Below are 21668 nucleotides of genomic sequence, written 5' to 3'. Positions count from 1 at the left end.
TTCTTTTGCTGCATTTCTCCTGCTCACATTGAGTATTGGTTTTCAGGATAGGAAGTTCTTCACTGTATTTTTAGCAAAATCAAAGGCTTATTTAAAGTTAATGTCATTTACAAAGGAATCTTAGGTGTAGTTATGATTTATATTGATAGCTTTACTAAGATGAAAACTATTACTGAAGACCTAGATGACACAAGTTATTGATTCCCTGCAGTTATTCACAGATTTACAGGCTTGTCTTCAGAGACTACAATAAGAAATAACAAAGTCTTCACAGATACTGTTCTCTTCTCAGGAAGGACTTCCAAATTAGAAAAATGCACTGAGATTGAAAACAGTTGAAATAAAGCAGTTGAGCTTTAAGCAAATTAGGTATTTCTAGTAGGAATATTATTTTTCTTAATCTTTCTTTACTATTATTGTTAAATCATCAGGGCATCAACTGAAGATGTACAAAAAAGCAATATCTGTAGAATCTCAATATATATTGTTTGAAAATCTAAGGGTTTGTTATTTATTTGCTATGAAACCTTATTAAGGCTTAGTTTCTTTGTCTATAAAATAAGGTTAGTACTCTGTCCTACTGTTGTTATAAAAATTAAGAAGGAATATATGTTAAGAATATATTTATAATTTAGCAGAGTACCTGATATTTAGCAAATGCTAACCATTACCCCTTTATTTTTTCATTCATTTAAACAGTCTTTATTGAGCACTCACTATGAACTGAGCATTATTAAAATTAGTGACATGTCTAGTTTTGTGCCAGGATCTGCATTGCTTGTTTAAATTAATGATAGTAAGCAGCAGCAGCAAGTTAATATATTTTGATTTTAATCTGTGATTAAACTTTCTTGAGGTTGAAAATTTTTCTCATTTTGTCTGATCAATTTGTAACTTGGATTTTGTGATGCATTACGTTTAGATGCCAGTGAACTCTGAAGTCATGTATCCACATATAATGGAAGGCTTCTTACCAGTCAGCAATTTGTTTATCCATTTGTAAGTAGAGAGTCATTATTTTCTTAGTCCACATTCATATTTACATTACATTTGGCTTTCTTAAAGACATGATTTTCTTTGGAAAGGAATTTCTACCATTTTTCTCTCTACTCCCTCCCATAAACATTCAAAATTGTACATTTCCAGCAAATACAGCTAACTGCCCCCACTTCAGTTCTTTCAGTTGGTGTATTAAGATACTGTGAGTCTAAAAGTATTAGTTTTGCATCTTAGAGAGTCCTAGTACTTCCAAGAGTGTGTGTTGTTTATTAGACTCTATAACTATACCTTCGTATTACATGAATACTTGTGTAATATACAGAAAAAGTAGGTTTCAGTGCTATATGATTATGTATTGTAGTAGACTTCTGACTCTGTCCTTTGACATTGAGAAATATATCCAGAAATCTTTCTGATAAAAAGATGTTTATCCTGTTTGACTTAGTATGTAATTCAGAAGATACTTTTCAATATACTTGCTCCACTTTATTTTCAAGGGACTCATTTCTGCCCATCTGTCGGGTGAATGACTTTGAGATTGCTGATATTCTATATCCAAGTAAGTGAAAATTAAAACAATTTCTAATGTTTGGCCTTAATCTAACATTTTACCTTTCTATCAATAATGTGAAAAAAGAAAGACTTAAAGGAACTTGGATTTAGAAAGTGTGTCTTGATTCTCAAGGATGAACTTTTTAATATCCCATTATTGGACATTTTTCCTTTATAAAGTCACAGAAAAGCTGTTTTTTTGGTTAATTTTTCTTAACTCCTTACATTTGAAAATGTTCTGTAAATTTGAGATTATGAATGCAAACAATATGCAAGCTGTGGTGTTGCATAATGAATTAATCATACCAGTTTTATCAAATATCATAATTACTTTTTACCTTGAAGAAAACACCTTTTAACACTGATAATCATGATAATCATTATATTATATTAAAATGTAAAGTTCTCCTAATTTTGTGTCTCTTAATTTATTTGACTCTTTAGCATTTACAAATCAAGTTATTTTATGTTTCAAGATATTAGGTGTACTATATAAAAATTTATTTTTTATCCCATTTTGGATCTCTTCCTTTTTTGTTGTTTATTGGCATATAAATTATAGAAAATAAAAATTCACTAATTTTAAATGCATAACTGAATAAATCTTAGCAAATGTATATAGTAATATAACCAGCACCACAGTCATGACCCCTCAAAGTTCCCTTATATCCCTTTGCAGTTAGGTTTCTTTGGTCATGCACTTAACCTGCAAGCACTAATCTACTTTTTATCACTATAATATTTTGACTTTTCAGAACCTCATGTAATTGAAATCATATAGACTATAGTCTTTTGTGTCTGGCTTCTTTAATTTAGCATAGTGCTTTTGAGATTTGTCCACGTTATTGCATTTATTAGTACTTTGTCCTTTTGTTTTAGAGTAGCAGTCTATCATAAGTATACAGTTTATTTATCCATTGTCCAGTTGGTAAGGCATTTGAATTGCTTCCAGTTTTGGCTGTTGTGCATAAAGTTGCTGTGAACATTAGTGTACGAATCTGTGTATGCACATATTTTCATTTCTATGGATAAAGGTTGCTGTTGTTGTTCAGTTGCTCAGTCTTGTCTGACTCTTTGTGACCTCATGGACTGCAGCACACTAGGCTTCCCTGTCCTTCACCATCTCCCAGAGCTTGCTCAAACTCATGTGAAACTCAAACTCAAAACTTTTGAGTTTTAAGCCAGCTTTTCACTCTCCTCTTTCACCTTCATCAAGAGACTCTTTAGTTCCTCTTCACTTTCTGCCATAAGAGTGGTATCATCTGCATATCTGAGGTTATTGATATTTCTCCTGGCAGTCTTCATTCCAGCTTGTGCTTCATCCAGCTCGGCATTTCACATGATGTACTCTGCATATAAGTTAAATAAGCAGGGTGACAATATACAGCCTTGACATACTTCTTTCACAATTTTGAACCAGTCTGTTGTTTCATGTTCCATTCTAACTCTTGCCTTTTGACCTGCATACAGGTTTCTCAGGAGGCAGGTAAGGTCTGGTACTCCCATCTCTTTAAGAATTTTCCACAGTTTGTTGTGATCCACACAGTTAAAGGTTTTCAGGTCAGTTCATTTCAGTCACTTAGTCATCTCTGACTCTTTGTGACCCCGTGGACTGTAGCACGCCAGGCCTCCCTGTCCATCACCAACTCCTGGAGCTTACTCAAACTCATGTCCATTGAGTCAGTGATGCCATCCAACCATCTCATCCTCTCTTGTTCCCTTCTCCTCCTGCCTTCAATCTTTCCCAGCATCAGGGTCTTTTCAAATGAGTCAGTTCTTCATCTCAGGTGGCCAGAATATTGGAGTTTCAGCTTCAGCATCAGTCCTTCCAATGAATTTTCAGGTCTGATTTCCTTTAGGATGAATTGGTTGGATCTTCTTACAGTCCAAGGGACTCTCAAGAATCTTCTCCAACACCACAGTTCAAAAGCATCAGTTCTTCAGCGCTCAGGTTTCTTTATAGTCCAACTCTCACATCCAATCATGACTACTGGAAAAACCATAGCCTTGTCTAGATGGACCTTTATTGGCAAAGTAATGTCTCTGCTTTTTAATATGCTGTCTAGGTTGGTCATAAATTTTCTTCCAAGGATTAAGCATTTTTTAGTTTCATGGCTGCAGTCATCATCTGCAGTGATTTTCAGTTCAGTACATTCGCTCAGTCGTGTCTGACTCTTTGCGACCCCATGAATCGCATGCAGCACGCCAGGCCTCCCTGTCCATCACCAACTCCCGGAGTTCACTCGGACTCATGTCCATCGAGTCAGTGATGCCATCCAGCCATCTCATCCTCTGTCGTCCCCTTCTCCTCCTGCCCCCAATCCCTCCCAGCATCAGAGTCTTTGCCAATGAGTCAACTCTTCGCATGAGGTGGCCAAAGTACTGGAGTTTCAGCTTTAGCATCATTCCTTCCAAAGAAATCCCAGGGCTGATCTCCTTCAGAATGGACTGGTTGGATCTCTTTGCAGTCCATGGGACTCTCAAGAGTCTTCTCCAACACCACAGTTCAAAAGCATCAATTCTTTGGCGCTCAGCCTTCTTCACAGTCCAACTCTCACATCCATATGTGGCCACTGGAAAAACCATAGCCTCGACCAAACGGACCTTAGTTGGCAAAGTAATGTCTCTGCTTTTGAATATCCTATCTAGGTTGGTCATAACTTTCCTTCCAAGGAGTAAGCGTCTTTTAATTTCATGGCTGCAGTCACCATCTGCAGTGATTTTGGAGCCCAGAAAAATAAAGTCTGACACTGTTTCCACTGTTTCCCCATCTATTTCCCATGAAGTGATGGGACCAGATGCCATGATCTTCGTTTTCTGAATGCTGAGCTTTAAGCCAACTTTTTCAATCTCCACTTTCACTCTCATCAAGAGGCTTTTTAGTTCCTCTTCACTTTCTGCCATAAGAGTGGTGTTATCTGCATGCATATAAGTTAAATAAGCAGGGTGACAATATACAGCCTTGACGTACTCCTTTTCCTATTTGGAACCAGTCTGTTGTTCCATGTCCAGTTCTAACTGTTGCTTCCTGACCTGCATACAAATTTCTCAAGAGGCAGGTCAGGTGGTCTGGTATTCCCATCTCTTTCAGAATTTTCCACAGTTTATTGTGATCCACACAGTCAAATGCTTTGGCATAGTCAATAAAGCAGAAATAGATGTGTTTCTAGAACTGTCTTGCTTTTCCCATGATTCAGCAGATGTTGGCAATTTGATCTCTGGCCTCTGCCTTTTCTAAAACCAGCTTGAGCATCTGGAAGTTCACGATTCACATATTGCTAAAGCCTGGCTTGGAGAATTTTGAGCATTACTTTACTAGCATGTGAGATGAGTGCAGTTGTGTGGTAGTTTGAACATTCTTTGGCATTGCCTTTCTTTGGGATTGGAATGAAAACTGACCTTTTCCAGTCCTGTGGCCACTGCTGAGTTTTCCAAATTTGCTGACATATTGAGTGCAGCACTTTGACAGCATCATCTTTCAGGATTTGGAATGACTCAACTGGAATTCCATCACCTCCACTAGCTTTGTTCATAGTGATGCTTTCTAAGGCCCACTTGACTTCACATTCCAGGATGTCTGGCTCTAGGTGAGTGATCACAGCATCGTGATTTTCTTGGTCGTGAAGATCTTTTTTGTGTAGTTCTTCTGTGTATTCTTGCCACCTCTTCTTAATATCTTCTGCTTCTGTTAGGTCCATACCATTTCTGTCCTTTATCAAGCCCATCTTTGCATGAAATGTTCCCTTGGTGTCTCTAATTTTCTTGAAGAGATCTCTAGTCTTTCCCAATCTGTTGTTTTCCTCTATTTCTTTGCATTGATCGCTGAGGAAGGCTTGCTTATCTTTTCTTGCTATTCTTTGGAACTCTGCAGTGAGATGCTTACATCTTTCCTTTTCTCCTTTGCTTTTCTCTTCTCTTCTTTTCACAGCTATTTGTAAGGCCTCCCAGACAGCCATTTTGCTTTTTTGCATTTCTTTTCCATGGGGATGGTCTTGATCCTAGAGCCCAGAAAAATAAAGTCAGCCACTGTTTCCACTGTTTCCCCACCTATCTGCCATGAAGTGATGGGACTGGATGCCGTGATCTTAGTTTTCTGAATGCTGTGCTTTAACCCAACTTTTTCACTCTGTTCTTTCACTTTCATCTAGAGGCTCTTTAGCCTTCTTCACTTTCTGCCATAAAAGTGGTGTCATCTGCATATCTGAGGTTATTGATATTTCTCTCAGCAATTTTGATTCCAGCTTGTGCTTCATCCAGCCCAGCGTTTCTCATGATGTACTATGCATATAAGTTAAATAAGCAGGCTGACAGTATACAACCTTGACATACTCCTTTCTTTGTTTGGAACTAGTCTGTTGTTCCATGTCCATTTCTAACTGTTGCTTCCTGACCTGCATACAGATTTGTCAAGAGGCAGTTCAGGTGGTCTGGTATTCCCATGTCTTTAAGAATTTTCCACAGTTTGTGGTGATACACACAGTTAAATACTTTGGCATAGTTACTAAAGCAGAAATAGATGTTTTTCTGGAACTCTCTTGCTTTTTCAGTGATCCAGTGGATGTTGGCAATTTGATCTCTCATTCCTATGCCTTTTCTAAAACCAGCTTGAACATACGGAAGTTCAGCCCGTATTGCTGAAGTTTGCCTTGGAGAATTTTGAGCATTGTTTTACTAGCATGTGAGATGAGTGCAATTGTGCAGTAATTTGAGCATTCTTTGGCGTTGCCTTTCTTTGGGATTAGAATGAAAACTGACCTTTTCCAGTCCTGTGACCACTGCTGAGTTTTCCAAATTTGCTGACATATTGAGTGCAGCACTTTCACAGCATCATCATTTAGGACTTGAAATAGCTCCACTGGAATTCCATCACCTCCACTAGCTTTGTTTATAGTGATGCTTCCTAAGGTCCACTTGACTTCGCATTCCAGAATGTCTGGCTCTAGGTGAGTGATCATTCCATCGTGATTATCTGGGTTGTGAAGATCTTTTTTATATAGTTCTTCCATGTATTCTTGTCACCTCTTCTTAATATCTTCTGCTTCTGTTAGGTCCATACCATTTCTGTCCTTTATCGAGCCCATCTTTGCATGAAATGTTCCCTTGGTATCTCCAATTTTCTTGAAGAGATCTCTAATCTTTCTCATTCTGTTGTTTTCCTCTATCTCTTTGCATTGATCACTGAGGAAGGCTTTCTTATCTCTCCTTGCTATTCTTTGGAACTCTGTATTCAGACAGGATAAATACTAAAAGTAGAAATGCTGGTTTACACAGTAAGCACATGCTTAACCTTTTAGGAAACTCCAAACTGTTCTTCTAAGTGGCTGTATCGTTATGCTCTAGTGCATTGCCGTTGGCAGTATGTGATAGTTTCAATTCCTCTACATCCTTCTTGTACTCGATACTGTAGGTTTTTAATTTGACATGCTAAAGGCTGTCTCTGGGTTTCCCAGGTGGCACAGTAGTAAAGAATCCACCTGCTAATGCAGGAGACACAAGTACATGGGTTTGATTCCTGGGTCAGGGAAGATCACGTGGAGTAGGAAATGACAACCCACTCCAGTATTCTTGCCTGGAAAATTCCATGGACAAAGAAGCATGGTGGGCTACAGTACAGGGATCACAAAATGTGGGACATGACTGAGCCCACATGCACGCAAAGATTGTCTAGTTATATTTCATGGTTTCAACTCACATCTCCCTCATGGCTAGATAATAATGAGCAAACTTTCATATGCTTATTTGCTATCCGTATATCTTTGGTGAAGTATCTATTTGAATTAGTTAGCTACTTTTAAAAAATTGAATTGTTTGTCTTATGATTGAGTTGGAAGATTTCTTCAGTATTTTGGAAACAAGTGGTTTATCAGATACGTGTTATACAGATTTTTCCCTTGGTCTGTTACTTGCTTTTTCAGTTTCATAACCATGTCTTTTCAAAAGCAAGATGTATTTCATTTTTGAATATTCTAACTGATATTTTTTCTTTTGTCATTCATAAAACTATTTTTTGCATTTTATCAGAAAATCTTGGCCTCAAGGATTTATTTGGCTAAATTTTACTCCTTTATTTTGCTGTAAGTGTATTATAGTTTCAACCTTTATTATTTAATGCCTAAATTTTTGAATATCATGTGAGGCAAAGGGCAAGGTTCATTTTTTTCCTTTATGCATGTGATTCTCGAAGTATTCTAGCATCACTCATTGAAAAGTTTATCCTTTTGCCATTGAACTACCCTGGCACTTTTGTCAAAAGTAATTGATTCTGCACATCTATTAGGATGGCAGAAATCTAAAACACTGACAATACCAAATGCAGCTGAGGAAGGATATGGAGCAACAGGAACTTTTATTTATCGCTTGTGGGAATGCAGCCTTGGAACACAGTTGTCACTTTCTTACAAAGCTAAGGGTATTCTTACTGTATGATCTAATAGTCATGTGCCTTGGTATTTATCCAAACATCTAGAAAGCTCATGTCCACACAAAAACCTGCTAACATCTTTTTGCAGCTTTATTCATAATTGTCAAAACCTAGAAGCAAGCAAGACATCCTTCAGTAGGTGAATGGTGAAATAGTACATCAAGCCAGGGGAATAGTACTTAGTGCTATAAAGAAGTGAGTTATGAAGCAATAAAAAGACATCAGGAATCTCAGATGCGTATCACTGAGTATAAGACGTCAGTCTGCAAATGCTATTTGCAGTACTATTATAATTATGCAGTACTATTACTATTATGACAATCTGAAAAAGACAAAAACTATGAAGATAGTAAAAAGATCATTGTTTGCCAGGGACTCTGGGGGGAGAAAGAATAGATAGCCAGGGCAGAGAGGATTTTTTACAGCAGTGAAACGATCCTGTATCATACTGTAGTTATACAGTGTTATATTTGTGTCATTATACCTTTGTCATATATATGAAACTTAGAAAGAAGGTAACGATAACCCTGTATGTGAGACAGCAGAAGAGACACAGATGTATAGAACAGTCTTTTGGACTCTGGGAGAGGGATGATATGGGAGAATGGCATTGAAACACGTATAATATCATATGTGAAACAGATCACCAGTCCAGGTTCGATGCCTGAGACATGGTGCTCAGGGCTGGTGCACTGGGATGACCCTGAGGGATGGGATGGGGAGGGAGGAGGGAGGGGGGTTCAGGATGGGGAACACATGTACACCCGTGGCTGATTCATGTCAATGTATGGCAAAGCCAATACAATATTGTAAAGTAAAAATAAATAAATAAAAAGGCCTATACCTTTGTCAAAATCCATAGAATGTACAGATTTATACGTACATTCCAAGAGTGAATTCTGATGTAAACTATGAACTTTGACTAATAATGACATGTCAGTATAGGTTCATCTTTTGTCACAAATGTACCACTCAGGTGGGGGATGTTGATAGTGGAGTAGGCTATATCAGGACGTGGAATACATGGAAACTCTACTTTCTGCTTAACTTTTCTGTGAACCTAAAGCACGCTAAAGATCCTGCATTAAAAAGTCAGTTAATATATATATATTTCTGGCTGCATTCTTTGCTCCGTTGATCTCTATGTCTGTTTCTGCACTAACCATACTGCCTTGATTACTTTAGCCTTTATAGTAAGTCTGGAAATCAGGCAGTGTTTAAGTTCTCCAACATTGTTCTCTATTTCATAATTGTTTTAGTTATTTTGGACTTTTGTATTTTCATATAAATTTTAGAGTTAGCCGGTCACTTTTATGCTCCTCTACCCTCCATAATCTCCTAGAATTTTGACTGAGATTACTTTGAATGTATAGTTCATTTGGTGGATAATTGAGACAACTTGATAATATTAGGTCTTGTAATCCAAGTGTATTTACCTCCATTTATTTAGGTTGTCTTTAATTTTTCATGACTATGTTTTATTATTTTCAGAGTACAGGTCATATACATTTTGTTAAATTTATCTGTAAGTGATGTATATTTCTTTCAGTTTAAATTTTGAATTGATTGGTCATTACTAGTGTAGAGAGACAATTGATTTTTACATGTTGACCTTATTTCTAATACATTTTTAGAATAGATTCCTTAGGGTTTTCTACACTGGCAGTCCAGTTATTTGAGAACAAAGACAGTTTTACATCTTGCCAATCTAGATGTATTTTACTTATTATTCTTTCCTTCTGCAGTGGCTAGGACTTCTAGCATAATGTTGAATAAAATGTTGAGAGTATGCATCATTGTTATTCCTGTTCTTCAGGGGAAAGCATTTAGGCTTTCATCAGGAGGTGTGTTAGTTATAGGATTTTCTTAGATGGCCTTTATCAGGGTAAGTAACTTCTCTTTGCATTTTGTATCATGAGTGGGTGTTCACTTTTGTTAAATTTCTGCTCTGCATCTAATGAGAAAATCATGTGAGTTCTCTTCTTCAGTCTAGTGGATTACATTGTTTGATTTTTTAATGTTAAGACAACTTTGTATTCAGGATGAACCCCATTTGGTTATGATACAGTGTTTTTTAACATATTGCTGAATTTGATTTGCTAATATTTTGTTGTGTTTTTGTGGTCATGTTCATGAGAGCTATTGGTCTGTATTTTTTTTGTAATGCCACTGCAGTGACAAATTTGGATATCAAGATTTTGCTGGCCTTTCAAGATGAGTTTATAGAGATTCCCTCTTTCATTTCCAGAAATAGTTATGTAAAACTTGTATTCTTTCTTTCTTAAATGTTCGATAGAATTCACCAGTGAATCCAACTGGGATTGGAGTTTTCTCTGTGAATTATTAATTAATTTATTTTTTTTAATAAATAAAGGATTATGCTGGTTATTTCCAGAGCTACTAAATGAGCTTCTGTAGGTTACCTTTTTCTGAGAGTTTATCTATTTACTTTAAATGGGCAGATTTATTAACATAACATTGCTCATATTTTTCCAGAATCATTGAACAGTCTTTGGGGTCAGCAGTGATGTCTCTCTCTCATTTTGACATTAATAATTTGTTTCTTCATTCATTCACTTTTCCCTGATCAATCTGGCTAGAGGTTTATCAATTTTGCTGATCTTTTGAAAGAACCAGCTTTTTGTCTCACTAATTTTTAGGTATTTTATTTCTGTGTTTTGTTTTATTGGTTCTTGTGCTCATTGTTATTCCTTCTTTTTTCATGCTTACTTTGGGTTTTCTTTTCTTTCTTTTTTCCTCCAGCCTTTTAAAGATGAAGCTGAGGCCATCAATTGAGACCTTTCTTCTTTCCTAACATAGATGTTTAGTGCTATAAATTTCCCTCTAGCTTTGCTTTAGCTGCATCCCATGAGCTTATTATAGATGTTTGTGTGATAGTTTCAATTCCTCTACATTTCTTTGGATTTCACACACACACACACACATGCATTTGTGATTATAAATTTAATTTTGTCTTCAACAGAGTAGTCCTGTGACACTCTGGCTTCGGGAATTGAGGCCACATCCCTTCTGAGATATCTTTTCTTTTTGGAAGTTATTTCAGGATTATCATTGGTCAAAGATCAATTTTTATCTAAATGCCTAATTTTGATAGTTCTTAGATCAAATATATAGTTTAAAATAAAAATCCTTATGGCAATGGGTCCAAGATTTAGAGTTCTCAGAGGAGATTATTTCCTCACAGAGACAATGCAAAAACACTACTAACTTTGTCATTTCCCTGCATTTCCCCCCCTTAATCTACCATTTCACTAAGGACGTAGCCTTCCTAGAGTCCCACATCTTTTAGGGACCTCAGCTCCAGTTCCCTGTGTCATGTGAGTCCAAGGTGTGATCAGCTGTTTCTTCATGAAAGTTAATAATCCAGACTAACTGCTTACTGAGCCTGGAGTTATTCTCTCTTGATTCTCATGTCTGGCTGTTTTTAATAAGACTTTCTCTTTATCTCAAGTTTGCAGCCATTTGATTATCATGTGCCTTTGGAGATTTTATTTTTGTCCCCCTTCCTTAGATATGTTTATAGTTCCTTGGATATGTTTATGTGTATGTGTTAGTCACTCAGTCGTGTCCAACTCTCTGTGACATCATAGACTGTAGCCCTCCAGGCTCCTCTGTCCATGGAATTCTCCTGGCAAGAACAATGGAGTCGCTTGCTATTTCCTCCTCCAGGGGATCTTCCTGACCCGAAGATTGAACCCACATCTCTTGCATTGCAGGCAGATTCTTTACCATCTGAGCCACCAGGGAAGCCTGGATATGTTTATAGTTTCTGTCAAATTTGGAAAATATTTGGCTATTCTATAAAAGTTTTTTCTACTGTTCCTTTTTGTAGGACTCTAATTACACATTTATTATGCTGCTTGATATTGTCCTTAAGTTCCTAAATACTCTATTCATCTTTTTCTCTCTGGCTTTCATTTTAGATAGCTTTTATTGCTATGTTTTCAGTTTCACTAATCCTTTCATCTGTATATATAATCTGCCCTTAATCCTATCTATTGTATTTTTCATCTCAGGTATTTTATTTTTCAACTGTAAAAGTTCCATTTGGGTCTCTCTCCTTTCTGTCCTTATAATGCTATTGCTTTTCTGAACCTTCCTGAACAAACAGAATGTATTTATAGACCATATTCATGAAGACTGAGTCAAGAAGATAGAGTTTTTATATATTCTAGCTTCCTTGGCCTCTTTAAACTTTAAAAATCCTAATTTTTTGTTCTCTCCAAACTCTAAATTCTGTTTTCATGTCTCAGCAATACCCAAGAGTTCTGTTTGTGATCTCCCCCAGGATATAGCCTAAAAATTCACTCAAGTGGTAGGCTAGTGCATTAGTAGGGTTCAACTCATTTACCTTTCTTGGAAATTGCTATTGTATGTTACTTATAGTTCAGTGTCTACACTGAGAAGGCAATGGCACCCTACTCCAGTACTCTTGCCTGGAAAATCCCATGGACGGAGGAGTCTGGTGGGCTGCAGTCCATGGGGTCGTGAAGAGTCGGACACGACTGAGCGACTTCACTTCCGCTTTTCACTTTCACGCTTTGGAGAAGGAAATGGCAGCCCACTCCAGTGCTCTTGCCTGGAGAATCCCAGGGACGGTGGAGCCTGGTGGGCTGCTGTCTATGGGGTCGCACAGAGTCGGACACGACTGAATCGACTTAGCAGTAGCAGCAGTGTCTACAGCTTGTTATTTTATACTTTTTATCTGCTTTTCTGGTTGTTTAGGATGGGATAGTATATCTGGTCTCTGTTCTCTCATGGCCAAAAATGCTTTTTGTTTTTTGGGGTTTTTTTTAATTTAGATAATTGGGATCATTAAGTTAGAGCAGATATTCTGTACTTTGGTTAATTAGCATACAAATACTTTTGTTCTGTATACTATAAGCAGAATATATGGTGGGAGAAAATAAATTTTCACTTTTCTTCTTTCAAAGATTTATTTAAGGAGGCTTGCTTTCTATTTTTAGAGGCAAAACGGACAACTCGGTTTTTAAGTGGCATTATCAACTTTATTCACTTCCGAGAAGCATGCCGTGAGACATATATGGAATTTCTTTGGCAATATGTAAGATTCAAATGTATTTTGGGATCATATACCAGTTCAGTAACATCATTTATACACCAATAGTATGTCTTGAAATGATTGATACAGATAACTAATTTTTTATGGCCATTAGAATCAAATTTACATATTATATTTGTATGAAATTTTAAATTTAGTGAGTTTATCTCAGAATGAGATTTTCTTTTATATTTGGTATCATTAGGGAGAGGCTGGGTTTTTTATTTAAATTTTGTACCTGGGACTCCTTTTCCTTTATTAGGAAATGGAGGGGAAGACAATAGTGATAATCAAATTCTTTTTCTTTAGAGTTTAATAGATAGTGTAATGTTCTTTAAATAATTGAGAAATTTGAAGTTTATATTTGCTTTCTAAATAATGGCCTAATTAGGTGTTTTGTTCTGTTCATCTGTTTGCTCAGCATTGCATTATAAGAGTCAAATAAATCACTTTAAACTCCTTTCACCAACAATTTAGAGAATTTGGAAAGATTTTGGGTCATCTGTGTGATTTGTTCCCATCTGCCCTCAGTTTGGGGTACCATACTTTTAGAAAAGCACTTGGGTAACACCAGAGAATTAGTACTTAGACAAGTGAGCTACATAGATAAATATTTCCTTATACAAATCATGATCAGCCTATACCACCTAAACATCAAATACTTTCCAAAGCATACAGATGTGTGTGCCAACACATACTAACACACAATTTTGCTTGGCTAATTTCTCATTTTTTTTAAGATATGGCTCAGAGTTCTATCATTTCTGTGAACCCTCTGTGATACTCCTTCCCAGACATTACCCAAGTTGGGTTGAATGTCATTATATTCAGTCCTATGACAAGTTGTATATATTTATTTTTCTGACTCGTTAAAGAGACTGAACTATGTAAATCCAGGGACTAAAAGTTAGTCTTCTTGGGAGTTATTCCTGGTACCTAGCACCATGATTAACTGTGTTAATAAGAACTCAACATTTGTATGTTGAATAAGTAAAGAAATTTCTAACTCATTAGTTATAGGTGCCTAATTCTTTCTTAAATTTCTTAATTCTCATGGTGGAAGTTGTAGAGTGTGTAAGTACTGGTGGATATTTTTTAAACACATCACTGATTATGTTGAAAAATGTTGATATTAAATTGTTAAAATTGCTTTAATAGAAATCTTCTGTGGACAAAATGCAGCAGTTAAATACTGCACACCAGGAGGCATTAATGAAATTGGAGAGACTTGAGTAAGTAGGAAATTTACAAATAAAATGCAATTTCAAAATGCAAAATGAAGGTAGAGTATTTTACAATCTACAGTCTACTTCATCTCTTTTATCTTCCTTACTAAATAGAGTGTTTAATTAAGTTGACCTTTTTTGAAGAAGAAAAACTAGTGTGTGCTTCCTTTAACTCTTAATATACACATAGTGTATTCTTTTATTTCTTTTCTTGTTGTTAGTGCATTAGCCAGACATGTTTAGAGCCATTAACCAACTCTCCTAAATTATATCTAGTGGTATTTATCTTATGTGTAAGCAGTAACTGACAGGATTCTCTTTCTTCCTTCAGATCAGTTAATTCTTTAAAATTTTTATTCCTTCAACAGAGGTTTATTGTTTAGTTTGTTTTGTTTTGACTTAAAGGTCAGATAGGAGAAGAAATCATTCAAGGGTTATAATTCTTGGCTTTATATATATTGATTTTGAACAAAAGAATTTTTTTATCCCTTCTAATATGTTGATGCTTTGGGTTTTTCTGTTTCAGTTAAAAACTTTGTTTTTAGCCTGCTCTGGCATAAATTGCCTTTAGAGACAGCCCATTTCCTTCTCCAGGGGATCTTCCTGACCCAGGGATTGAACCCGGATCTCCCGCATTGTAGCAGATGCTTTACCGTCCGGGCCACCAGGGAAGTTAGAGACAGCAGTAAACTGAAAAGACTGGGAGTAGGAGGCCAATAATAACATTTAAGATGGCAGATTTGTACAGTGTTCAAATATCAACAACCTCAGATATCCAGATAATATGACTATAATGGCAGAAAGTAAAGAAGAACTAAAGAGCCTGTTGACAAGGGTGAAAGAGGAGAGTGAAAAAGCTGGCTTAAAACTCAACATTTAAAACGTTATGGCATCTGACCCCATCACTTGATTTCAAATAGAAGAGGAAAAGTGGGAGCAATGACAGACTTTATTTTCTTGGGCTCCAAAATCACTGTGGATGGTGACTGCATCCATGAAATTAAAAGATGTTTGTTCCTTAGAAGGAAAGCTATGACAAACTAGACAGAGTATTAAAAAGCAAAGACATCACTTTGCTGAGAAATGTTTGTAAAGTCAAAGCTGTGTTTTTTCCAGTAGTCATGTATGAATGTGAGAGTTGGGCCATAAAGAAGGCTGAGCACCGAAGAATTGATGCTTTCAAATTATGGTGCTAGAGAAGACTCTTGAGAGTTCCTTGGACTGCAAAGAGATCAAACAAGTCAAGGAAATCAACCCCAAATATTCATTGGAATGACTGAAGCTGAAGTTCCAACACTTTGGTCACATGATGCAAAGAGTCAATTCATGGAAGACTGATGCTCAGAAAGATTGAAGCAAAAGGAGAAGGGGATGGTAGGGAATGAGATGGCTAGCATCACGGACTCAATGTACGTGAATTTGAGCAAACTCCAAGAGACAGTAGAGAACAGGGGAGCCTGGCTTTCTACAGTCCAGGGGCTCCCAAAGAGTTGGACATGACTTAATGACTGAACAACAACAAAATTTATGATAAACCAAGTCAAAAGAGAAATGGCAAACTGGAAGTGAAATTTGCAACATTTGCAGCAAAGCGTTTCAATCTCTAATAATGCCCATGTAGTATTCCTAAAATACAAAGAACTACAAACTGATGGGAAAATATAATTTTAAAAATGGGCAAGGAATTTACAGAGGATTAAGTGCAAATACTAATTAAAAATATGTAAAAATCATTAAACTCAATAGCAGTCAAGGAAATGAAAATTAAAGTAACAATTCTATACCACATATCACATATCAAAAACTAAAGTTGAGAGCATTCATATGGAAGAGACTAGAACATGTGAAAGTGCTCTTAGGAAGGATTTGTGGAGCAAAACAAATGGATAATACAGTAGAGAGATGTGAGGAAGTGAGAGCCACAGAAAGATGGACTCAGCACTAAAATTAGGAGTGGAGTTAGGGTAGATGTGTATGCAGATGAGTCCATACATAGATTGGTGGCAGAAATTTAGAGTTCATCTGATTTTTATTTTTGCTGGATCACAGAGTCCAGGTCATGGATTTTAAATTATTGTCATGTGGAAGGATGAGAATTCAGAAACATGAAAGCAGATAGTTTTTTTTCACTTAAGTTGTTGAAGAGCAGAGACCTTTTTTGGACTTTCTAGGTTAAGAACTTGATATATCTTATTTTAACTTACTTTGTTGTGTTCAGTTCTGTTCCAGTTGAAGAGCAGGCAGAGTTCAAGCAGCTTTCAGATGATATTCAGGAGCTGCAGCAATCGCTGAATCAAGAGTTTCGTCAAAAAACGGTATCTAAGCAGGGTACCCAAACCCGGTGCCCGGGTATCCAGCCTGGAGGAATGGGGTGGAGACGGAAATGAGGGGGTTTGGGATGGAGGGGCACACGTATACCTATGGCCGATTCAGACTGGTGTATGGCAGAAACCATCACAATATTGTACAGTAATTATCCTCCAATTAAATAAATAATAATAATATATATATTTTATATATATTTACGTATATAAAAAATAATAAAATAAATAAAAACGGTGTCTACTGTTAGACATCTTAAATCTTTTTCAAAAGTTTTTTGTATATGTGATATGGAGGGGCCAACAGCACATTACTTTCAGTTACTAAACAAATAGGATATATTGTTCACCTTACAATGAATATATATTTCTGTTGTCCAGGTCAACAGAATTTTAAGTATTGATGGTGTCAAGGGTATATGCTATCTTGTTGACTAGAATTAAGATTTTTTTCTGTATCTAATCCTGATGTTTGTAAATTGTGCACCGAGGCACCCTGGGTGCTACAGCAAGCCCTCAAGGGTGCTTCAGGATATTTTAAATTTTAAAGGAAAACAACATTCAGCATCTGTCATACACTGCTTGAATATCTAGCTCAAGGCGGTTCACAGTTTCAACAAGAACTCGTGTTACCTTCCTTTCATATCTTTTGAACCTGGGTTTTTGGCTTTTGCCATAATAAAAAGCAAGTGCTGTGTGAATATTATCATGCAATAGGAAATGAGAATTGCCTGTGACCCATGGTTCTAAGATGTGTACAGTACTCAGTTTTACAGTATACCATACCCATCCAATTTGGAAGTAGTTGTAGCTGTTTAAGAATAAAATAAAAATAGTATTTTTCTTTCAATTTGCATGTATTACTTTTTCAAGGGGCTACTAAGTTGTTAGGACATAAATACTCAGTTATTTGAATTTAATGACCCAATAAAGGATCTGTTAGGGGTTTATTATGGCCTTAGGGTCATAATGAACAGAGAAAGTTTGAGAATTATCTGGTCTAATCTGTTTAATTCCTCTACTTTCTGACTTCTGTTTTGTGAAAAAGCATTGACTAAATTTAAATCTGTTTCAATCACTGTAAAATAGTTGTTTGCTTTTTTCCCTAGATAGTGCTGCAAGAGGGAAATTCACAAAAGAAATCAGATATTTCAGAGAAAACCAAGCGTTTGGTAAGCATCTTTTCATTTAACTAGCATTTAAGGTTTGAATCTTGTGTGTAGGAGTATTTTAACTGTGCATTATTATTAAATGTTTCTCTCTTTCTTCCCTTTAAGTGAAGCTAATTTAACTTTTTCCAATAGAATAGATGACTATTGTTTTAAAAAATACAGAAACACAGAAATGCATGACAAAAGTAAAAATCACCTGCAAATTCACCAGATACATGTCACAGATTACATTTCTCTAAGCAAATATACATATATATTTGTAATTTTACATAAATGATATTATACTCTATGTGACTCAAACCTGCTTTTTTTCACTTTATAGTATAAATAGTTATCATATCTATATAGATCTCCATTATTTTGATAACTGCACCTTAATGTCGATCCTGTGTCCTATTGATAGACATTCACATTGCTTCTGACTTTTTTGCTATTGAACAATAGCATACGTGTGCTACACACCTATACATGTACATGTATATTTGCCCACCAGGCTGCTTTTTATCTTAGATTCCTAAATGTAGGGTTTTGGGGCTAAAGAGAATTACACTTAAATTTAGCCCATGTTGCCAAACTGACTTCTAAAAAGATATCAGTATAGAATATGAGAGTATTCCTTTCTCTGCATTGTTGTCAAAATTGGATATTTTTATGTTTTTTTTTTTTTCTTTTTAATCTGTGTCATTCTTATAGAGGAATAAATGTCTCATCTTCATTTTGATTTTTTTGATTTTCAGTGATTTAGACCACCTATTCAGAGGTTTGTTGTTATTTCTTACTTTGTGAATTACCTGTTTATGTTCCTTTTTAATTTCACTTTTTTTTAAACCTCCATGAGTTACGGGTTTTAACTCCATTTGTCTTTCAAATTCATCATGTTTTCTTATTAGAAGGTTCATGTTTTTATGTAGTAAAATTGATAGACATAGCCTTTTACATTTGGGTTTAATTCTATGTATAGAAAGGCCTATCTCATTCCTCAGTTTTTTAATCCCATATTTTCTCATTGTACTTTTATGATTTCCCTATTATTTTGATATTTATATTTTATAATTATCTGAAACTTACTTTAGTATAATATATTCCTTATTTTTCTATCACTCTTTTTATTGCCAGATGTTTTGATCGAGTAGTATTGACTATGGTTCAATTTTATTCATTTCTCTGTCCCATTTAAATCGATATTAAAATCACTTTGTAGTTATATATAATATCAAATTTTAGAATTTTTGTGAAGGGACTAAAAGTGATAAAGAGTCAGTGCTAATATGAGGAAAATGATCTTTAATTTCATAGAGTATTAAAAGAGTAGATAACATGGTATGCTAAATTCTAATAATAAAATAACAAATATATTGTTTCAAACATTCAGTTTTGGCTTCTGAGTTAGTTGATGAAAAAGTGAGAACTTTAAAAAAATTTTTTAGTTAATAATTTAGACAAATTATACAAGTAATACAGTAATACATTCCTGTTGTAAGTAGAGAGAGAGAGAGAGAGAGAGAGAGAGAGAGAGAGATGAAAGACCCTCTCCTCTCAGCCAGCCTTACCAGTCCTTTTTCTGTGCTATTACATGCACATGTATAGATGCATATACATACTTGTTGCTATTTTGTTCTGTTTTCATAGGACTGAATTTGTGTTATGTAAGAGAGTTCTCAGAGACCCTTCATTCAGTTCCCCAGATAGTCTGAAATTCAGAAGGAAATTTGTTTTAGTTCAATAACCATATACTGAGTACCTTCTCAGTGCTCTTACTTTATTTGGGTTGTGGGAGAGCAAAAATAACTGTTCACAACCCCAGGTTGCTCAGTTAATTCAGAAACACATATTAAATGCATAATTATAATTATCACGTACATGATGATACTGTTTATAGAAAGAATACAGAGTAGGTAGGAACAGGATTTTCAGAGGTTAATGGAAATTCATTTGCAGTACAGGAATCGGATGGCAGTATTCCGAGATCAGAGAGAGATCGCTTGTAATTGTCCAGACATAAGGCAGACTGGAATTACCAGATTGTAGGGTATAGTAGGAAGCTGGTGGAAGATGACACTGGACTGGAGGGTAAGAGCTACATGATGTTGTACAAGGGAGCCTGATCTCTGGCCTGTAGACAGATGTGAGCCATCAAGCAGGAATGTGATATGGTCAGAATTTAATATGTTGTTCTGACTACAACAAAAATAGAGCCATTTTCTTTTTTCTTTTCCATTATTATAGTGGCAAATCACTAGTTTTATTATTATATCTAATATATTTAAACGTTTTTTCAACAGAATGAACTAAAATTGTCAGTGGTTTCTTTGAAAGAAATACAAGAGAATTTGAAAACAAAAATTGTGGATTCTCCAGAGAAAGTTAAGAATTATAAAGAAAAAATGAAAGATACAGTCCAGAAGCTTAAAAATTCCAGAGTGAGTTTTCTTTTTATTTTAATGCTTTTCTGTCCCTCTTTTATTTTTTAACAACTCTTGTTTAATCATGTGTTAATTTTCTAATTTCCAAATTATCTATACATCTCTCCCTCTTAGACTTTTTGCCCTTGTCTCTAAGTTTTAGCTCTTCTCTAAAGTGGATATAAGAAAAGAAGTATAATTTCAAGACATTTTTTTAAATTATGCAACAAATTTTTTTTTGCCCTGGGTGATCAAAAACAGAAGTGATTTGTCCTCATAAGACTTAGTCACTATATCTTAAGGGAGAATGGTGTTAATTTTATAATCAGTTATATAATTTTAAGTTATATACTATGAAAAAGTATAGGATATGCATGTATGGAGGCAGGAAGTATATGGGAATTCTGTACCTTCTGCTTAATTTTGCAGTGTACCTAAAACTGCTCTAAAAACAGTGTTGTTGTTTTTTTTAAGCACCAAAAAGAGAAACAAATAAATAAAAAATAGCATAGGGTGCTTCAATAAAAGCATAATGAGAGTACTCTAGTTTAGTATTGTGAAAGTTAGAGGTAAAGATGGGAAGGAAGTAGAAATTTATGCTTACATCTGAAGGATGAACAGAGGTTATCTTAGTAAATTTATACTCTGAAGAGCAATCAAGGCAAAGGGAACAGCATGTGCCAATTGTATGAGGTAGTAGTAGAGAGGAAGTTATATTCAAGGAAGAAAGTATGATGTATAAGAAGGAAAATGGTATGAGATGATGATAGACAAATAGGCCACGGGCAGGTTTTTCAGGATGCTAGATTTTCACAAGAGCAGGAGTGCACCATTGGCTAATTTATGAGTTGGGGATGTTGGAACATGGTATGATTTATGTTTAAAAAAGATAATGAGCTACAGTGGGAGGTAGATTTAGGAGGGGAGAGAAGTGGGTAGACAATTTAGAATCCTTTATGAGGAAAGGTTTTAAAACTATTAATTGAAAAAAAGTTTCTGGTTTATTTCTGAATTTGTTATTTAAGTCATTTCTGATAATTGAGAATTATCACATGAGAATAGACAAAGATTAATAGAACAGTAGTGAGAGCCCAGAAATAGATCTGAGTATTTGAGGTCTATTTATTTAATAAGCAATTTTGGTTCAATTGGCTGTTCATCTAGAAGAAAAGCAAGTTGGGTCTGTACCTTGTACCATTTACAAAGATAAATTCTAATTGGATTGAAAATTTAACAGTTTTAGGTGAACATTAATATTATCTTGGATAGAATTTTTAAATTAAAATTGAAAATCCAAAAGCTGCAGAAAAAAGTAGACCTGTGAAACATATATATAACGCATATGATAGGTAAAGGGATTATTATATCCATGATATGCAAAGATACAAAAGAGTATTTACAAATTAGTAGGAAAAAGACAGCTTAATGGAAAAATGAGCAGTGCTATGATTAAGCATTTCACTGAAGACAAAATCCAGCTGGTTAATGAAGT

General features: G+C 35.4%; 1 protein-coding gene across 7 annotated transcripts in view; it reads left to right on the top strand.

Annotated features, from left to right (window-relative positions):
- NUF2 (NDC80 kinetochore complex component NUF2) overlaps positions 1–21668 on the top strand; it is a 43945-nt gene that overhangs the window by 5803 nt on the left and 16474 nt on the right. For all 7 annotated transcript variants that reach the window (XM_027527073.1, XM_027527086.1, XM_027527114.1 and 4 more), the window contains exons 4-10: positions 923–999; positions 1497–1558; positions 12961–13058; positions 14214–14287; positions 16500–16596; positions 17712–17774; positions 20057–20194. In XM_027527073.1, the coding sequence (XP_027382874.1) occupies positions 923–999; positions 1497–1558; positions 12961–13058; positions 14214–14287; positions 16500–16596; positions 17712–17774; positions 20057–20194 (609 nt within the window). The remainder of the gene's footprint in view (positions 1–922; positions 1000–1496; positions 1559–12960; positions 13059–14213; positions 14288–16499; positions 16597–17711; positions 17775–20056; positions 20195–21668) is intronic.

This window comes from Bos indicus x Bos taurus, chromosome 3 (genome assembly GCF_003369695.1).
Source record: "Bos indicus x Bos taurus breed Angus x Brahman F1 hybrid chromosome 3, Bos_hybrid_MaternalHap_v2.0, whole genome shotgun sequence".
NCBI lineage: Eukaryota > Metazoa > Chordata > Mammalia > Artiodactyla > Bovidae > Bos > Bos indicus x Bos taurus.
The sequence above is the reverse complement of the archived record's forward strand: the minus strand, read 5'-3'. Positions and strand labels throughout refer to the sequence as shown.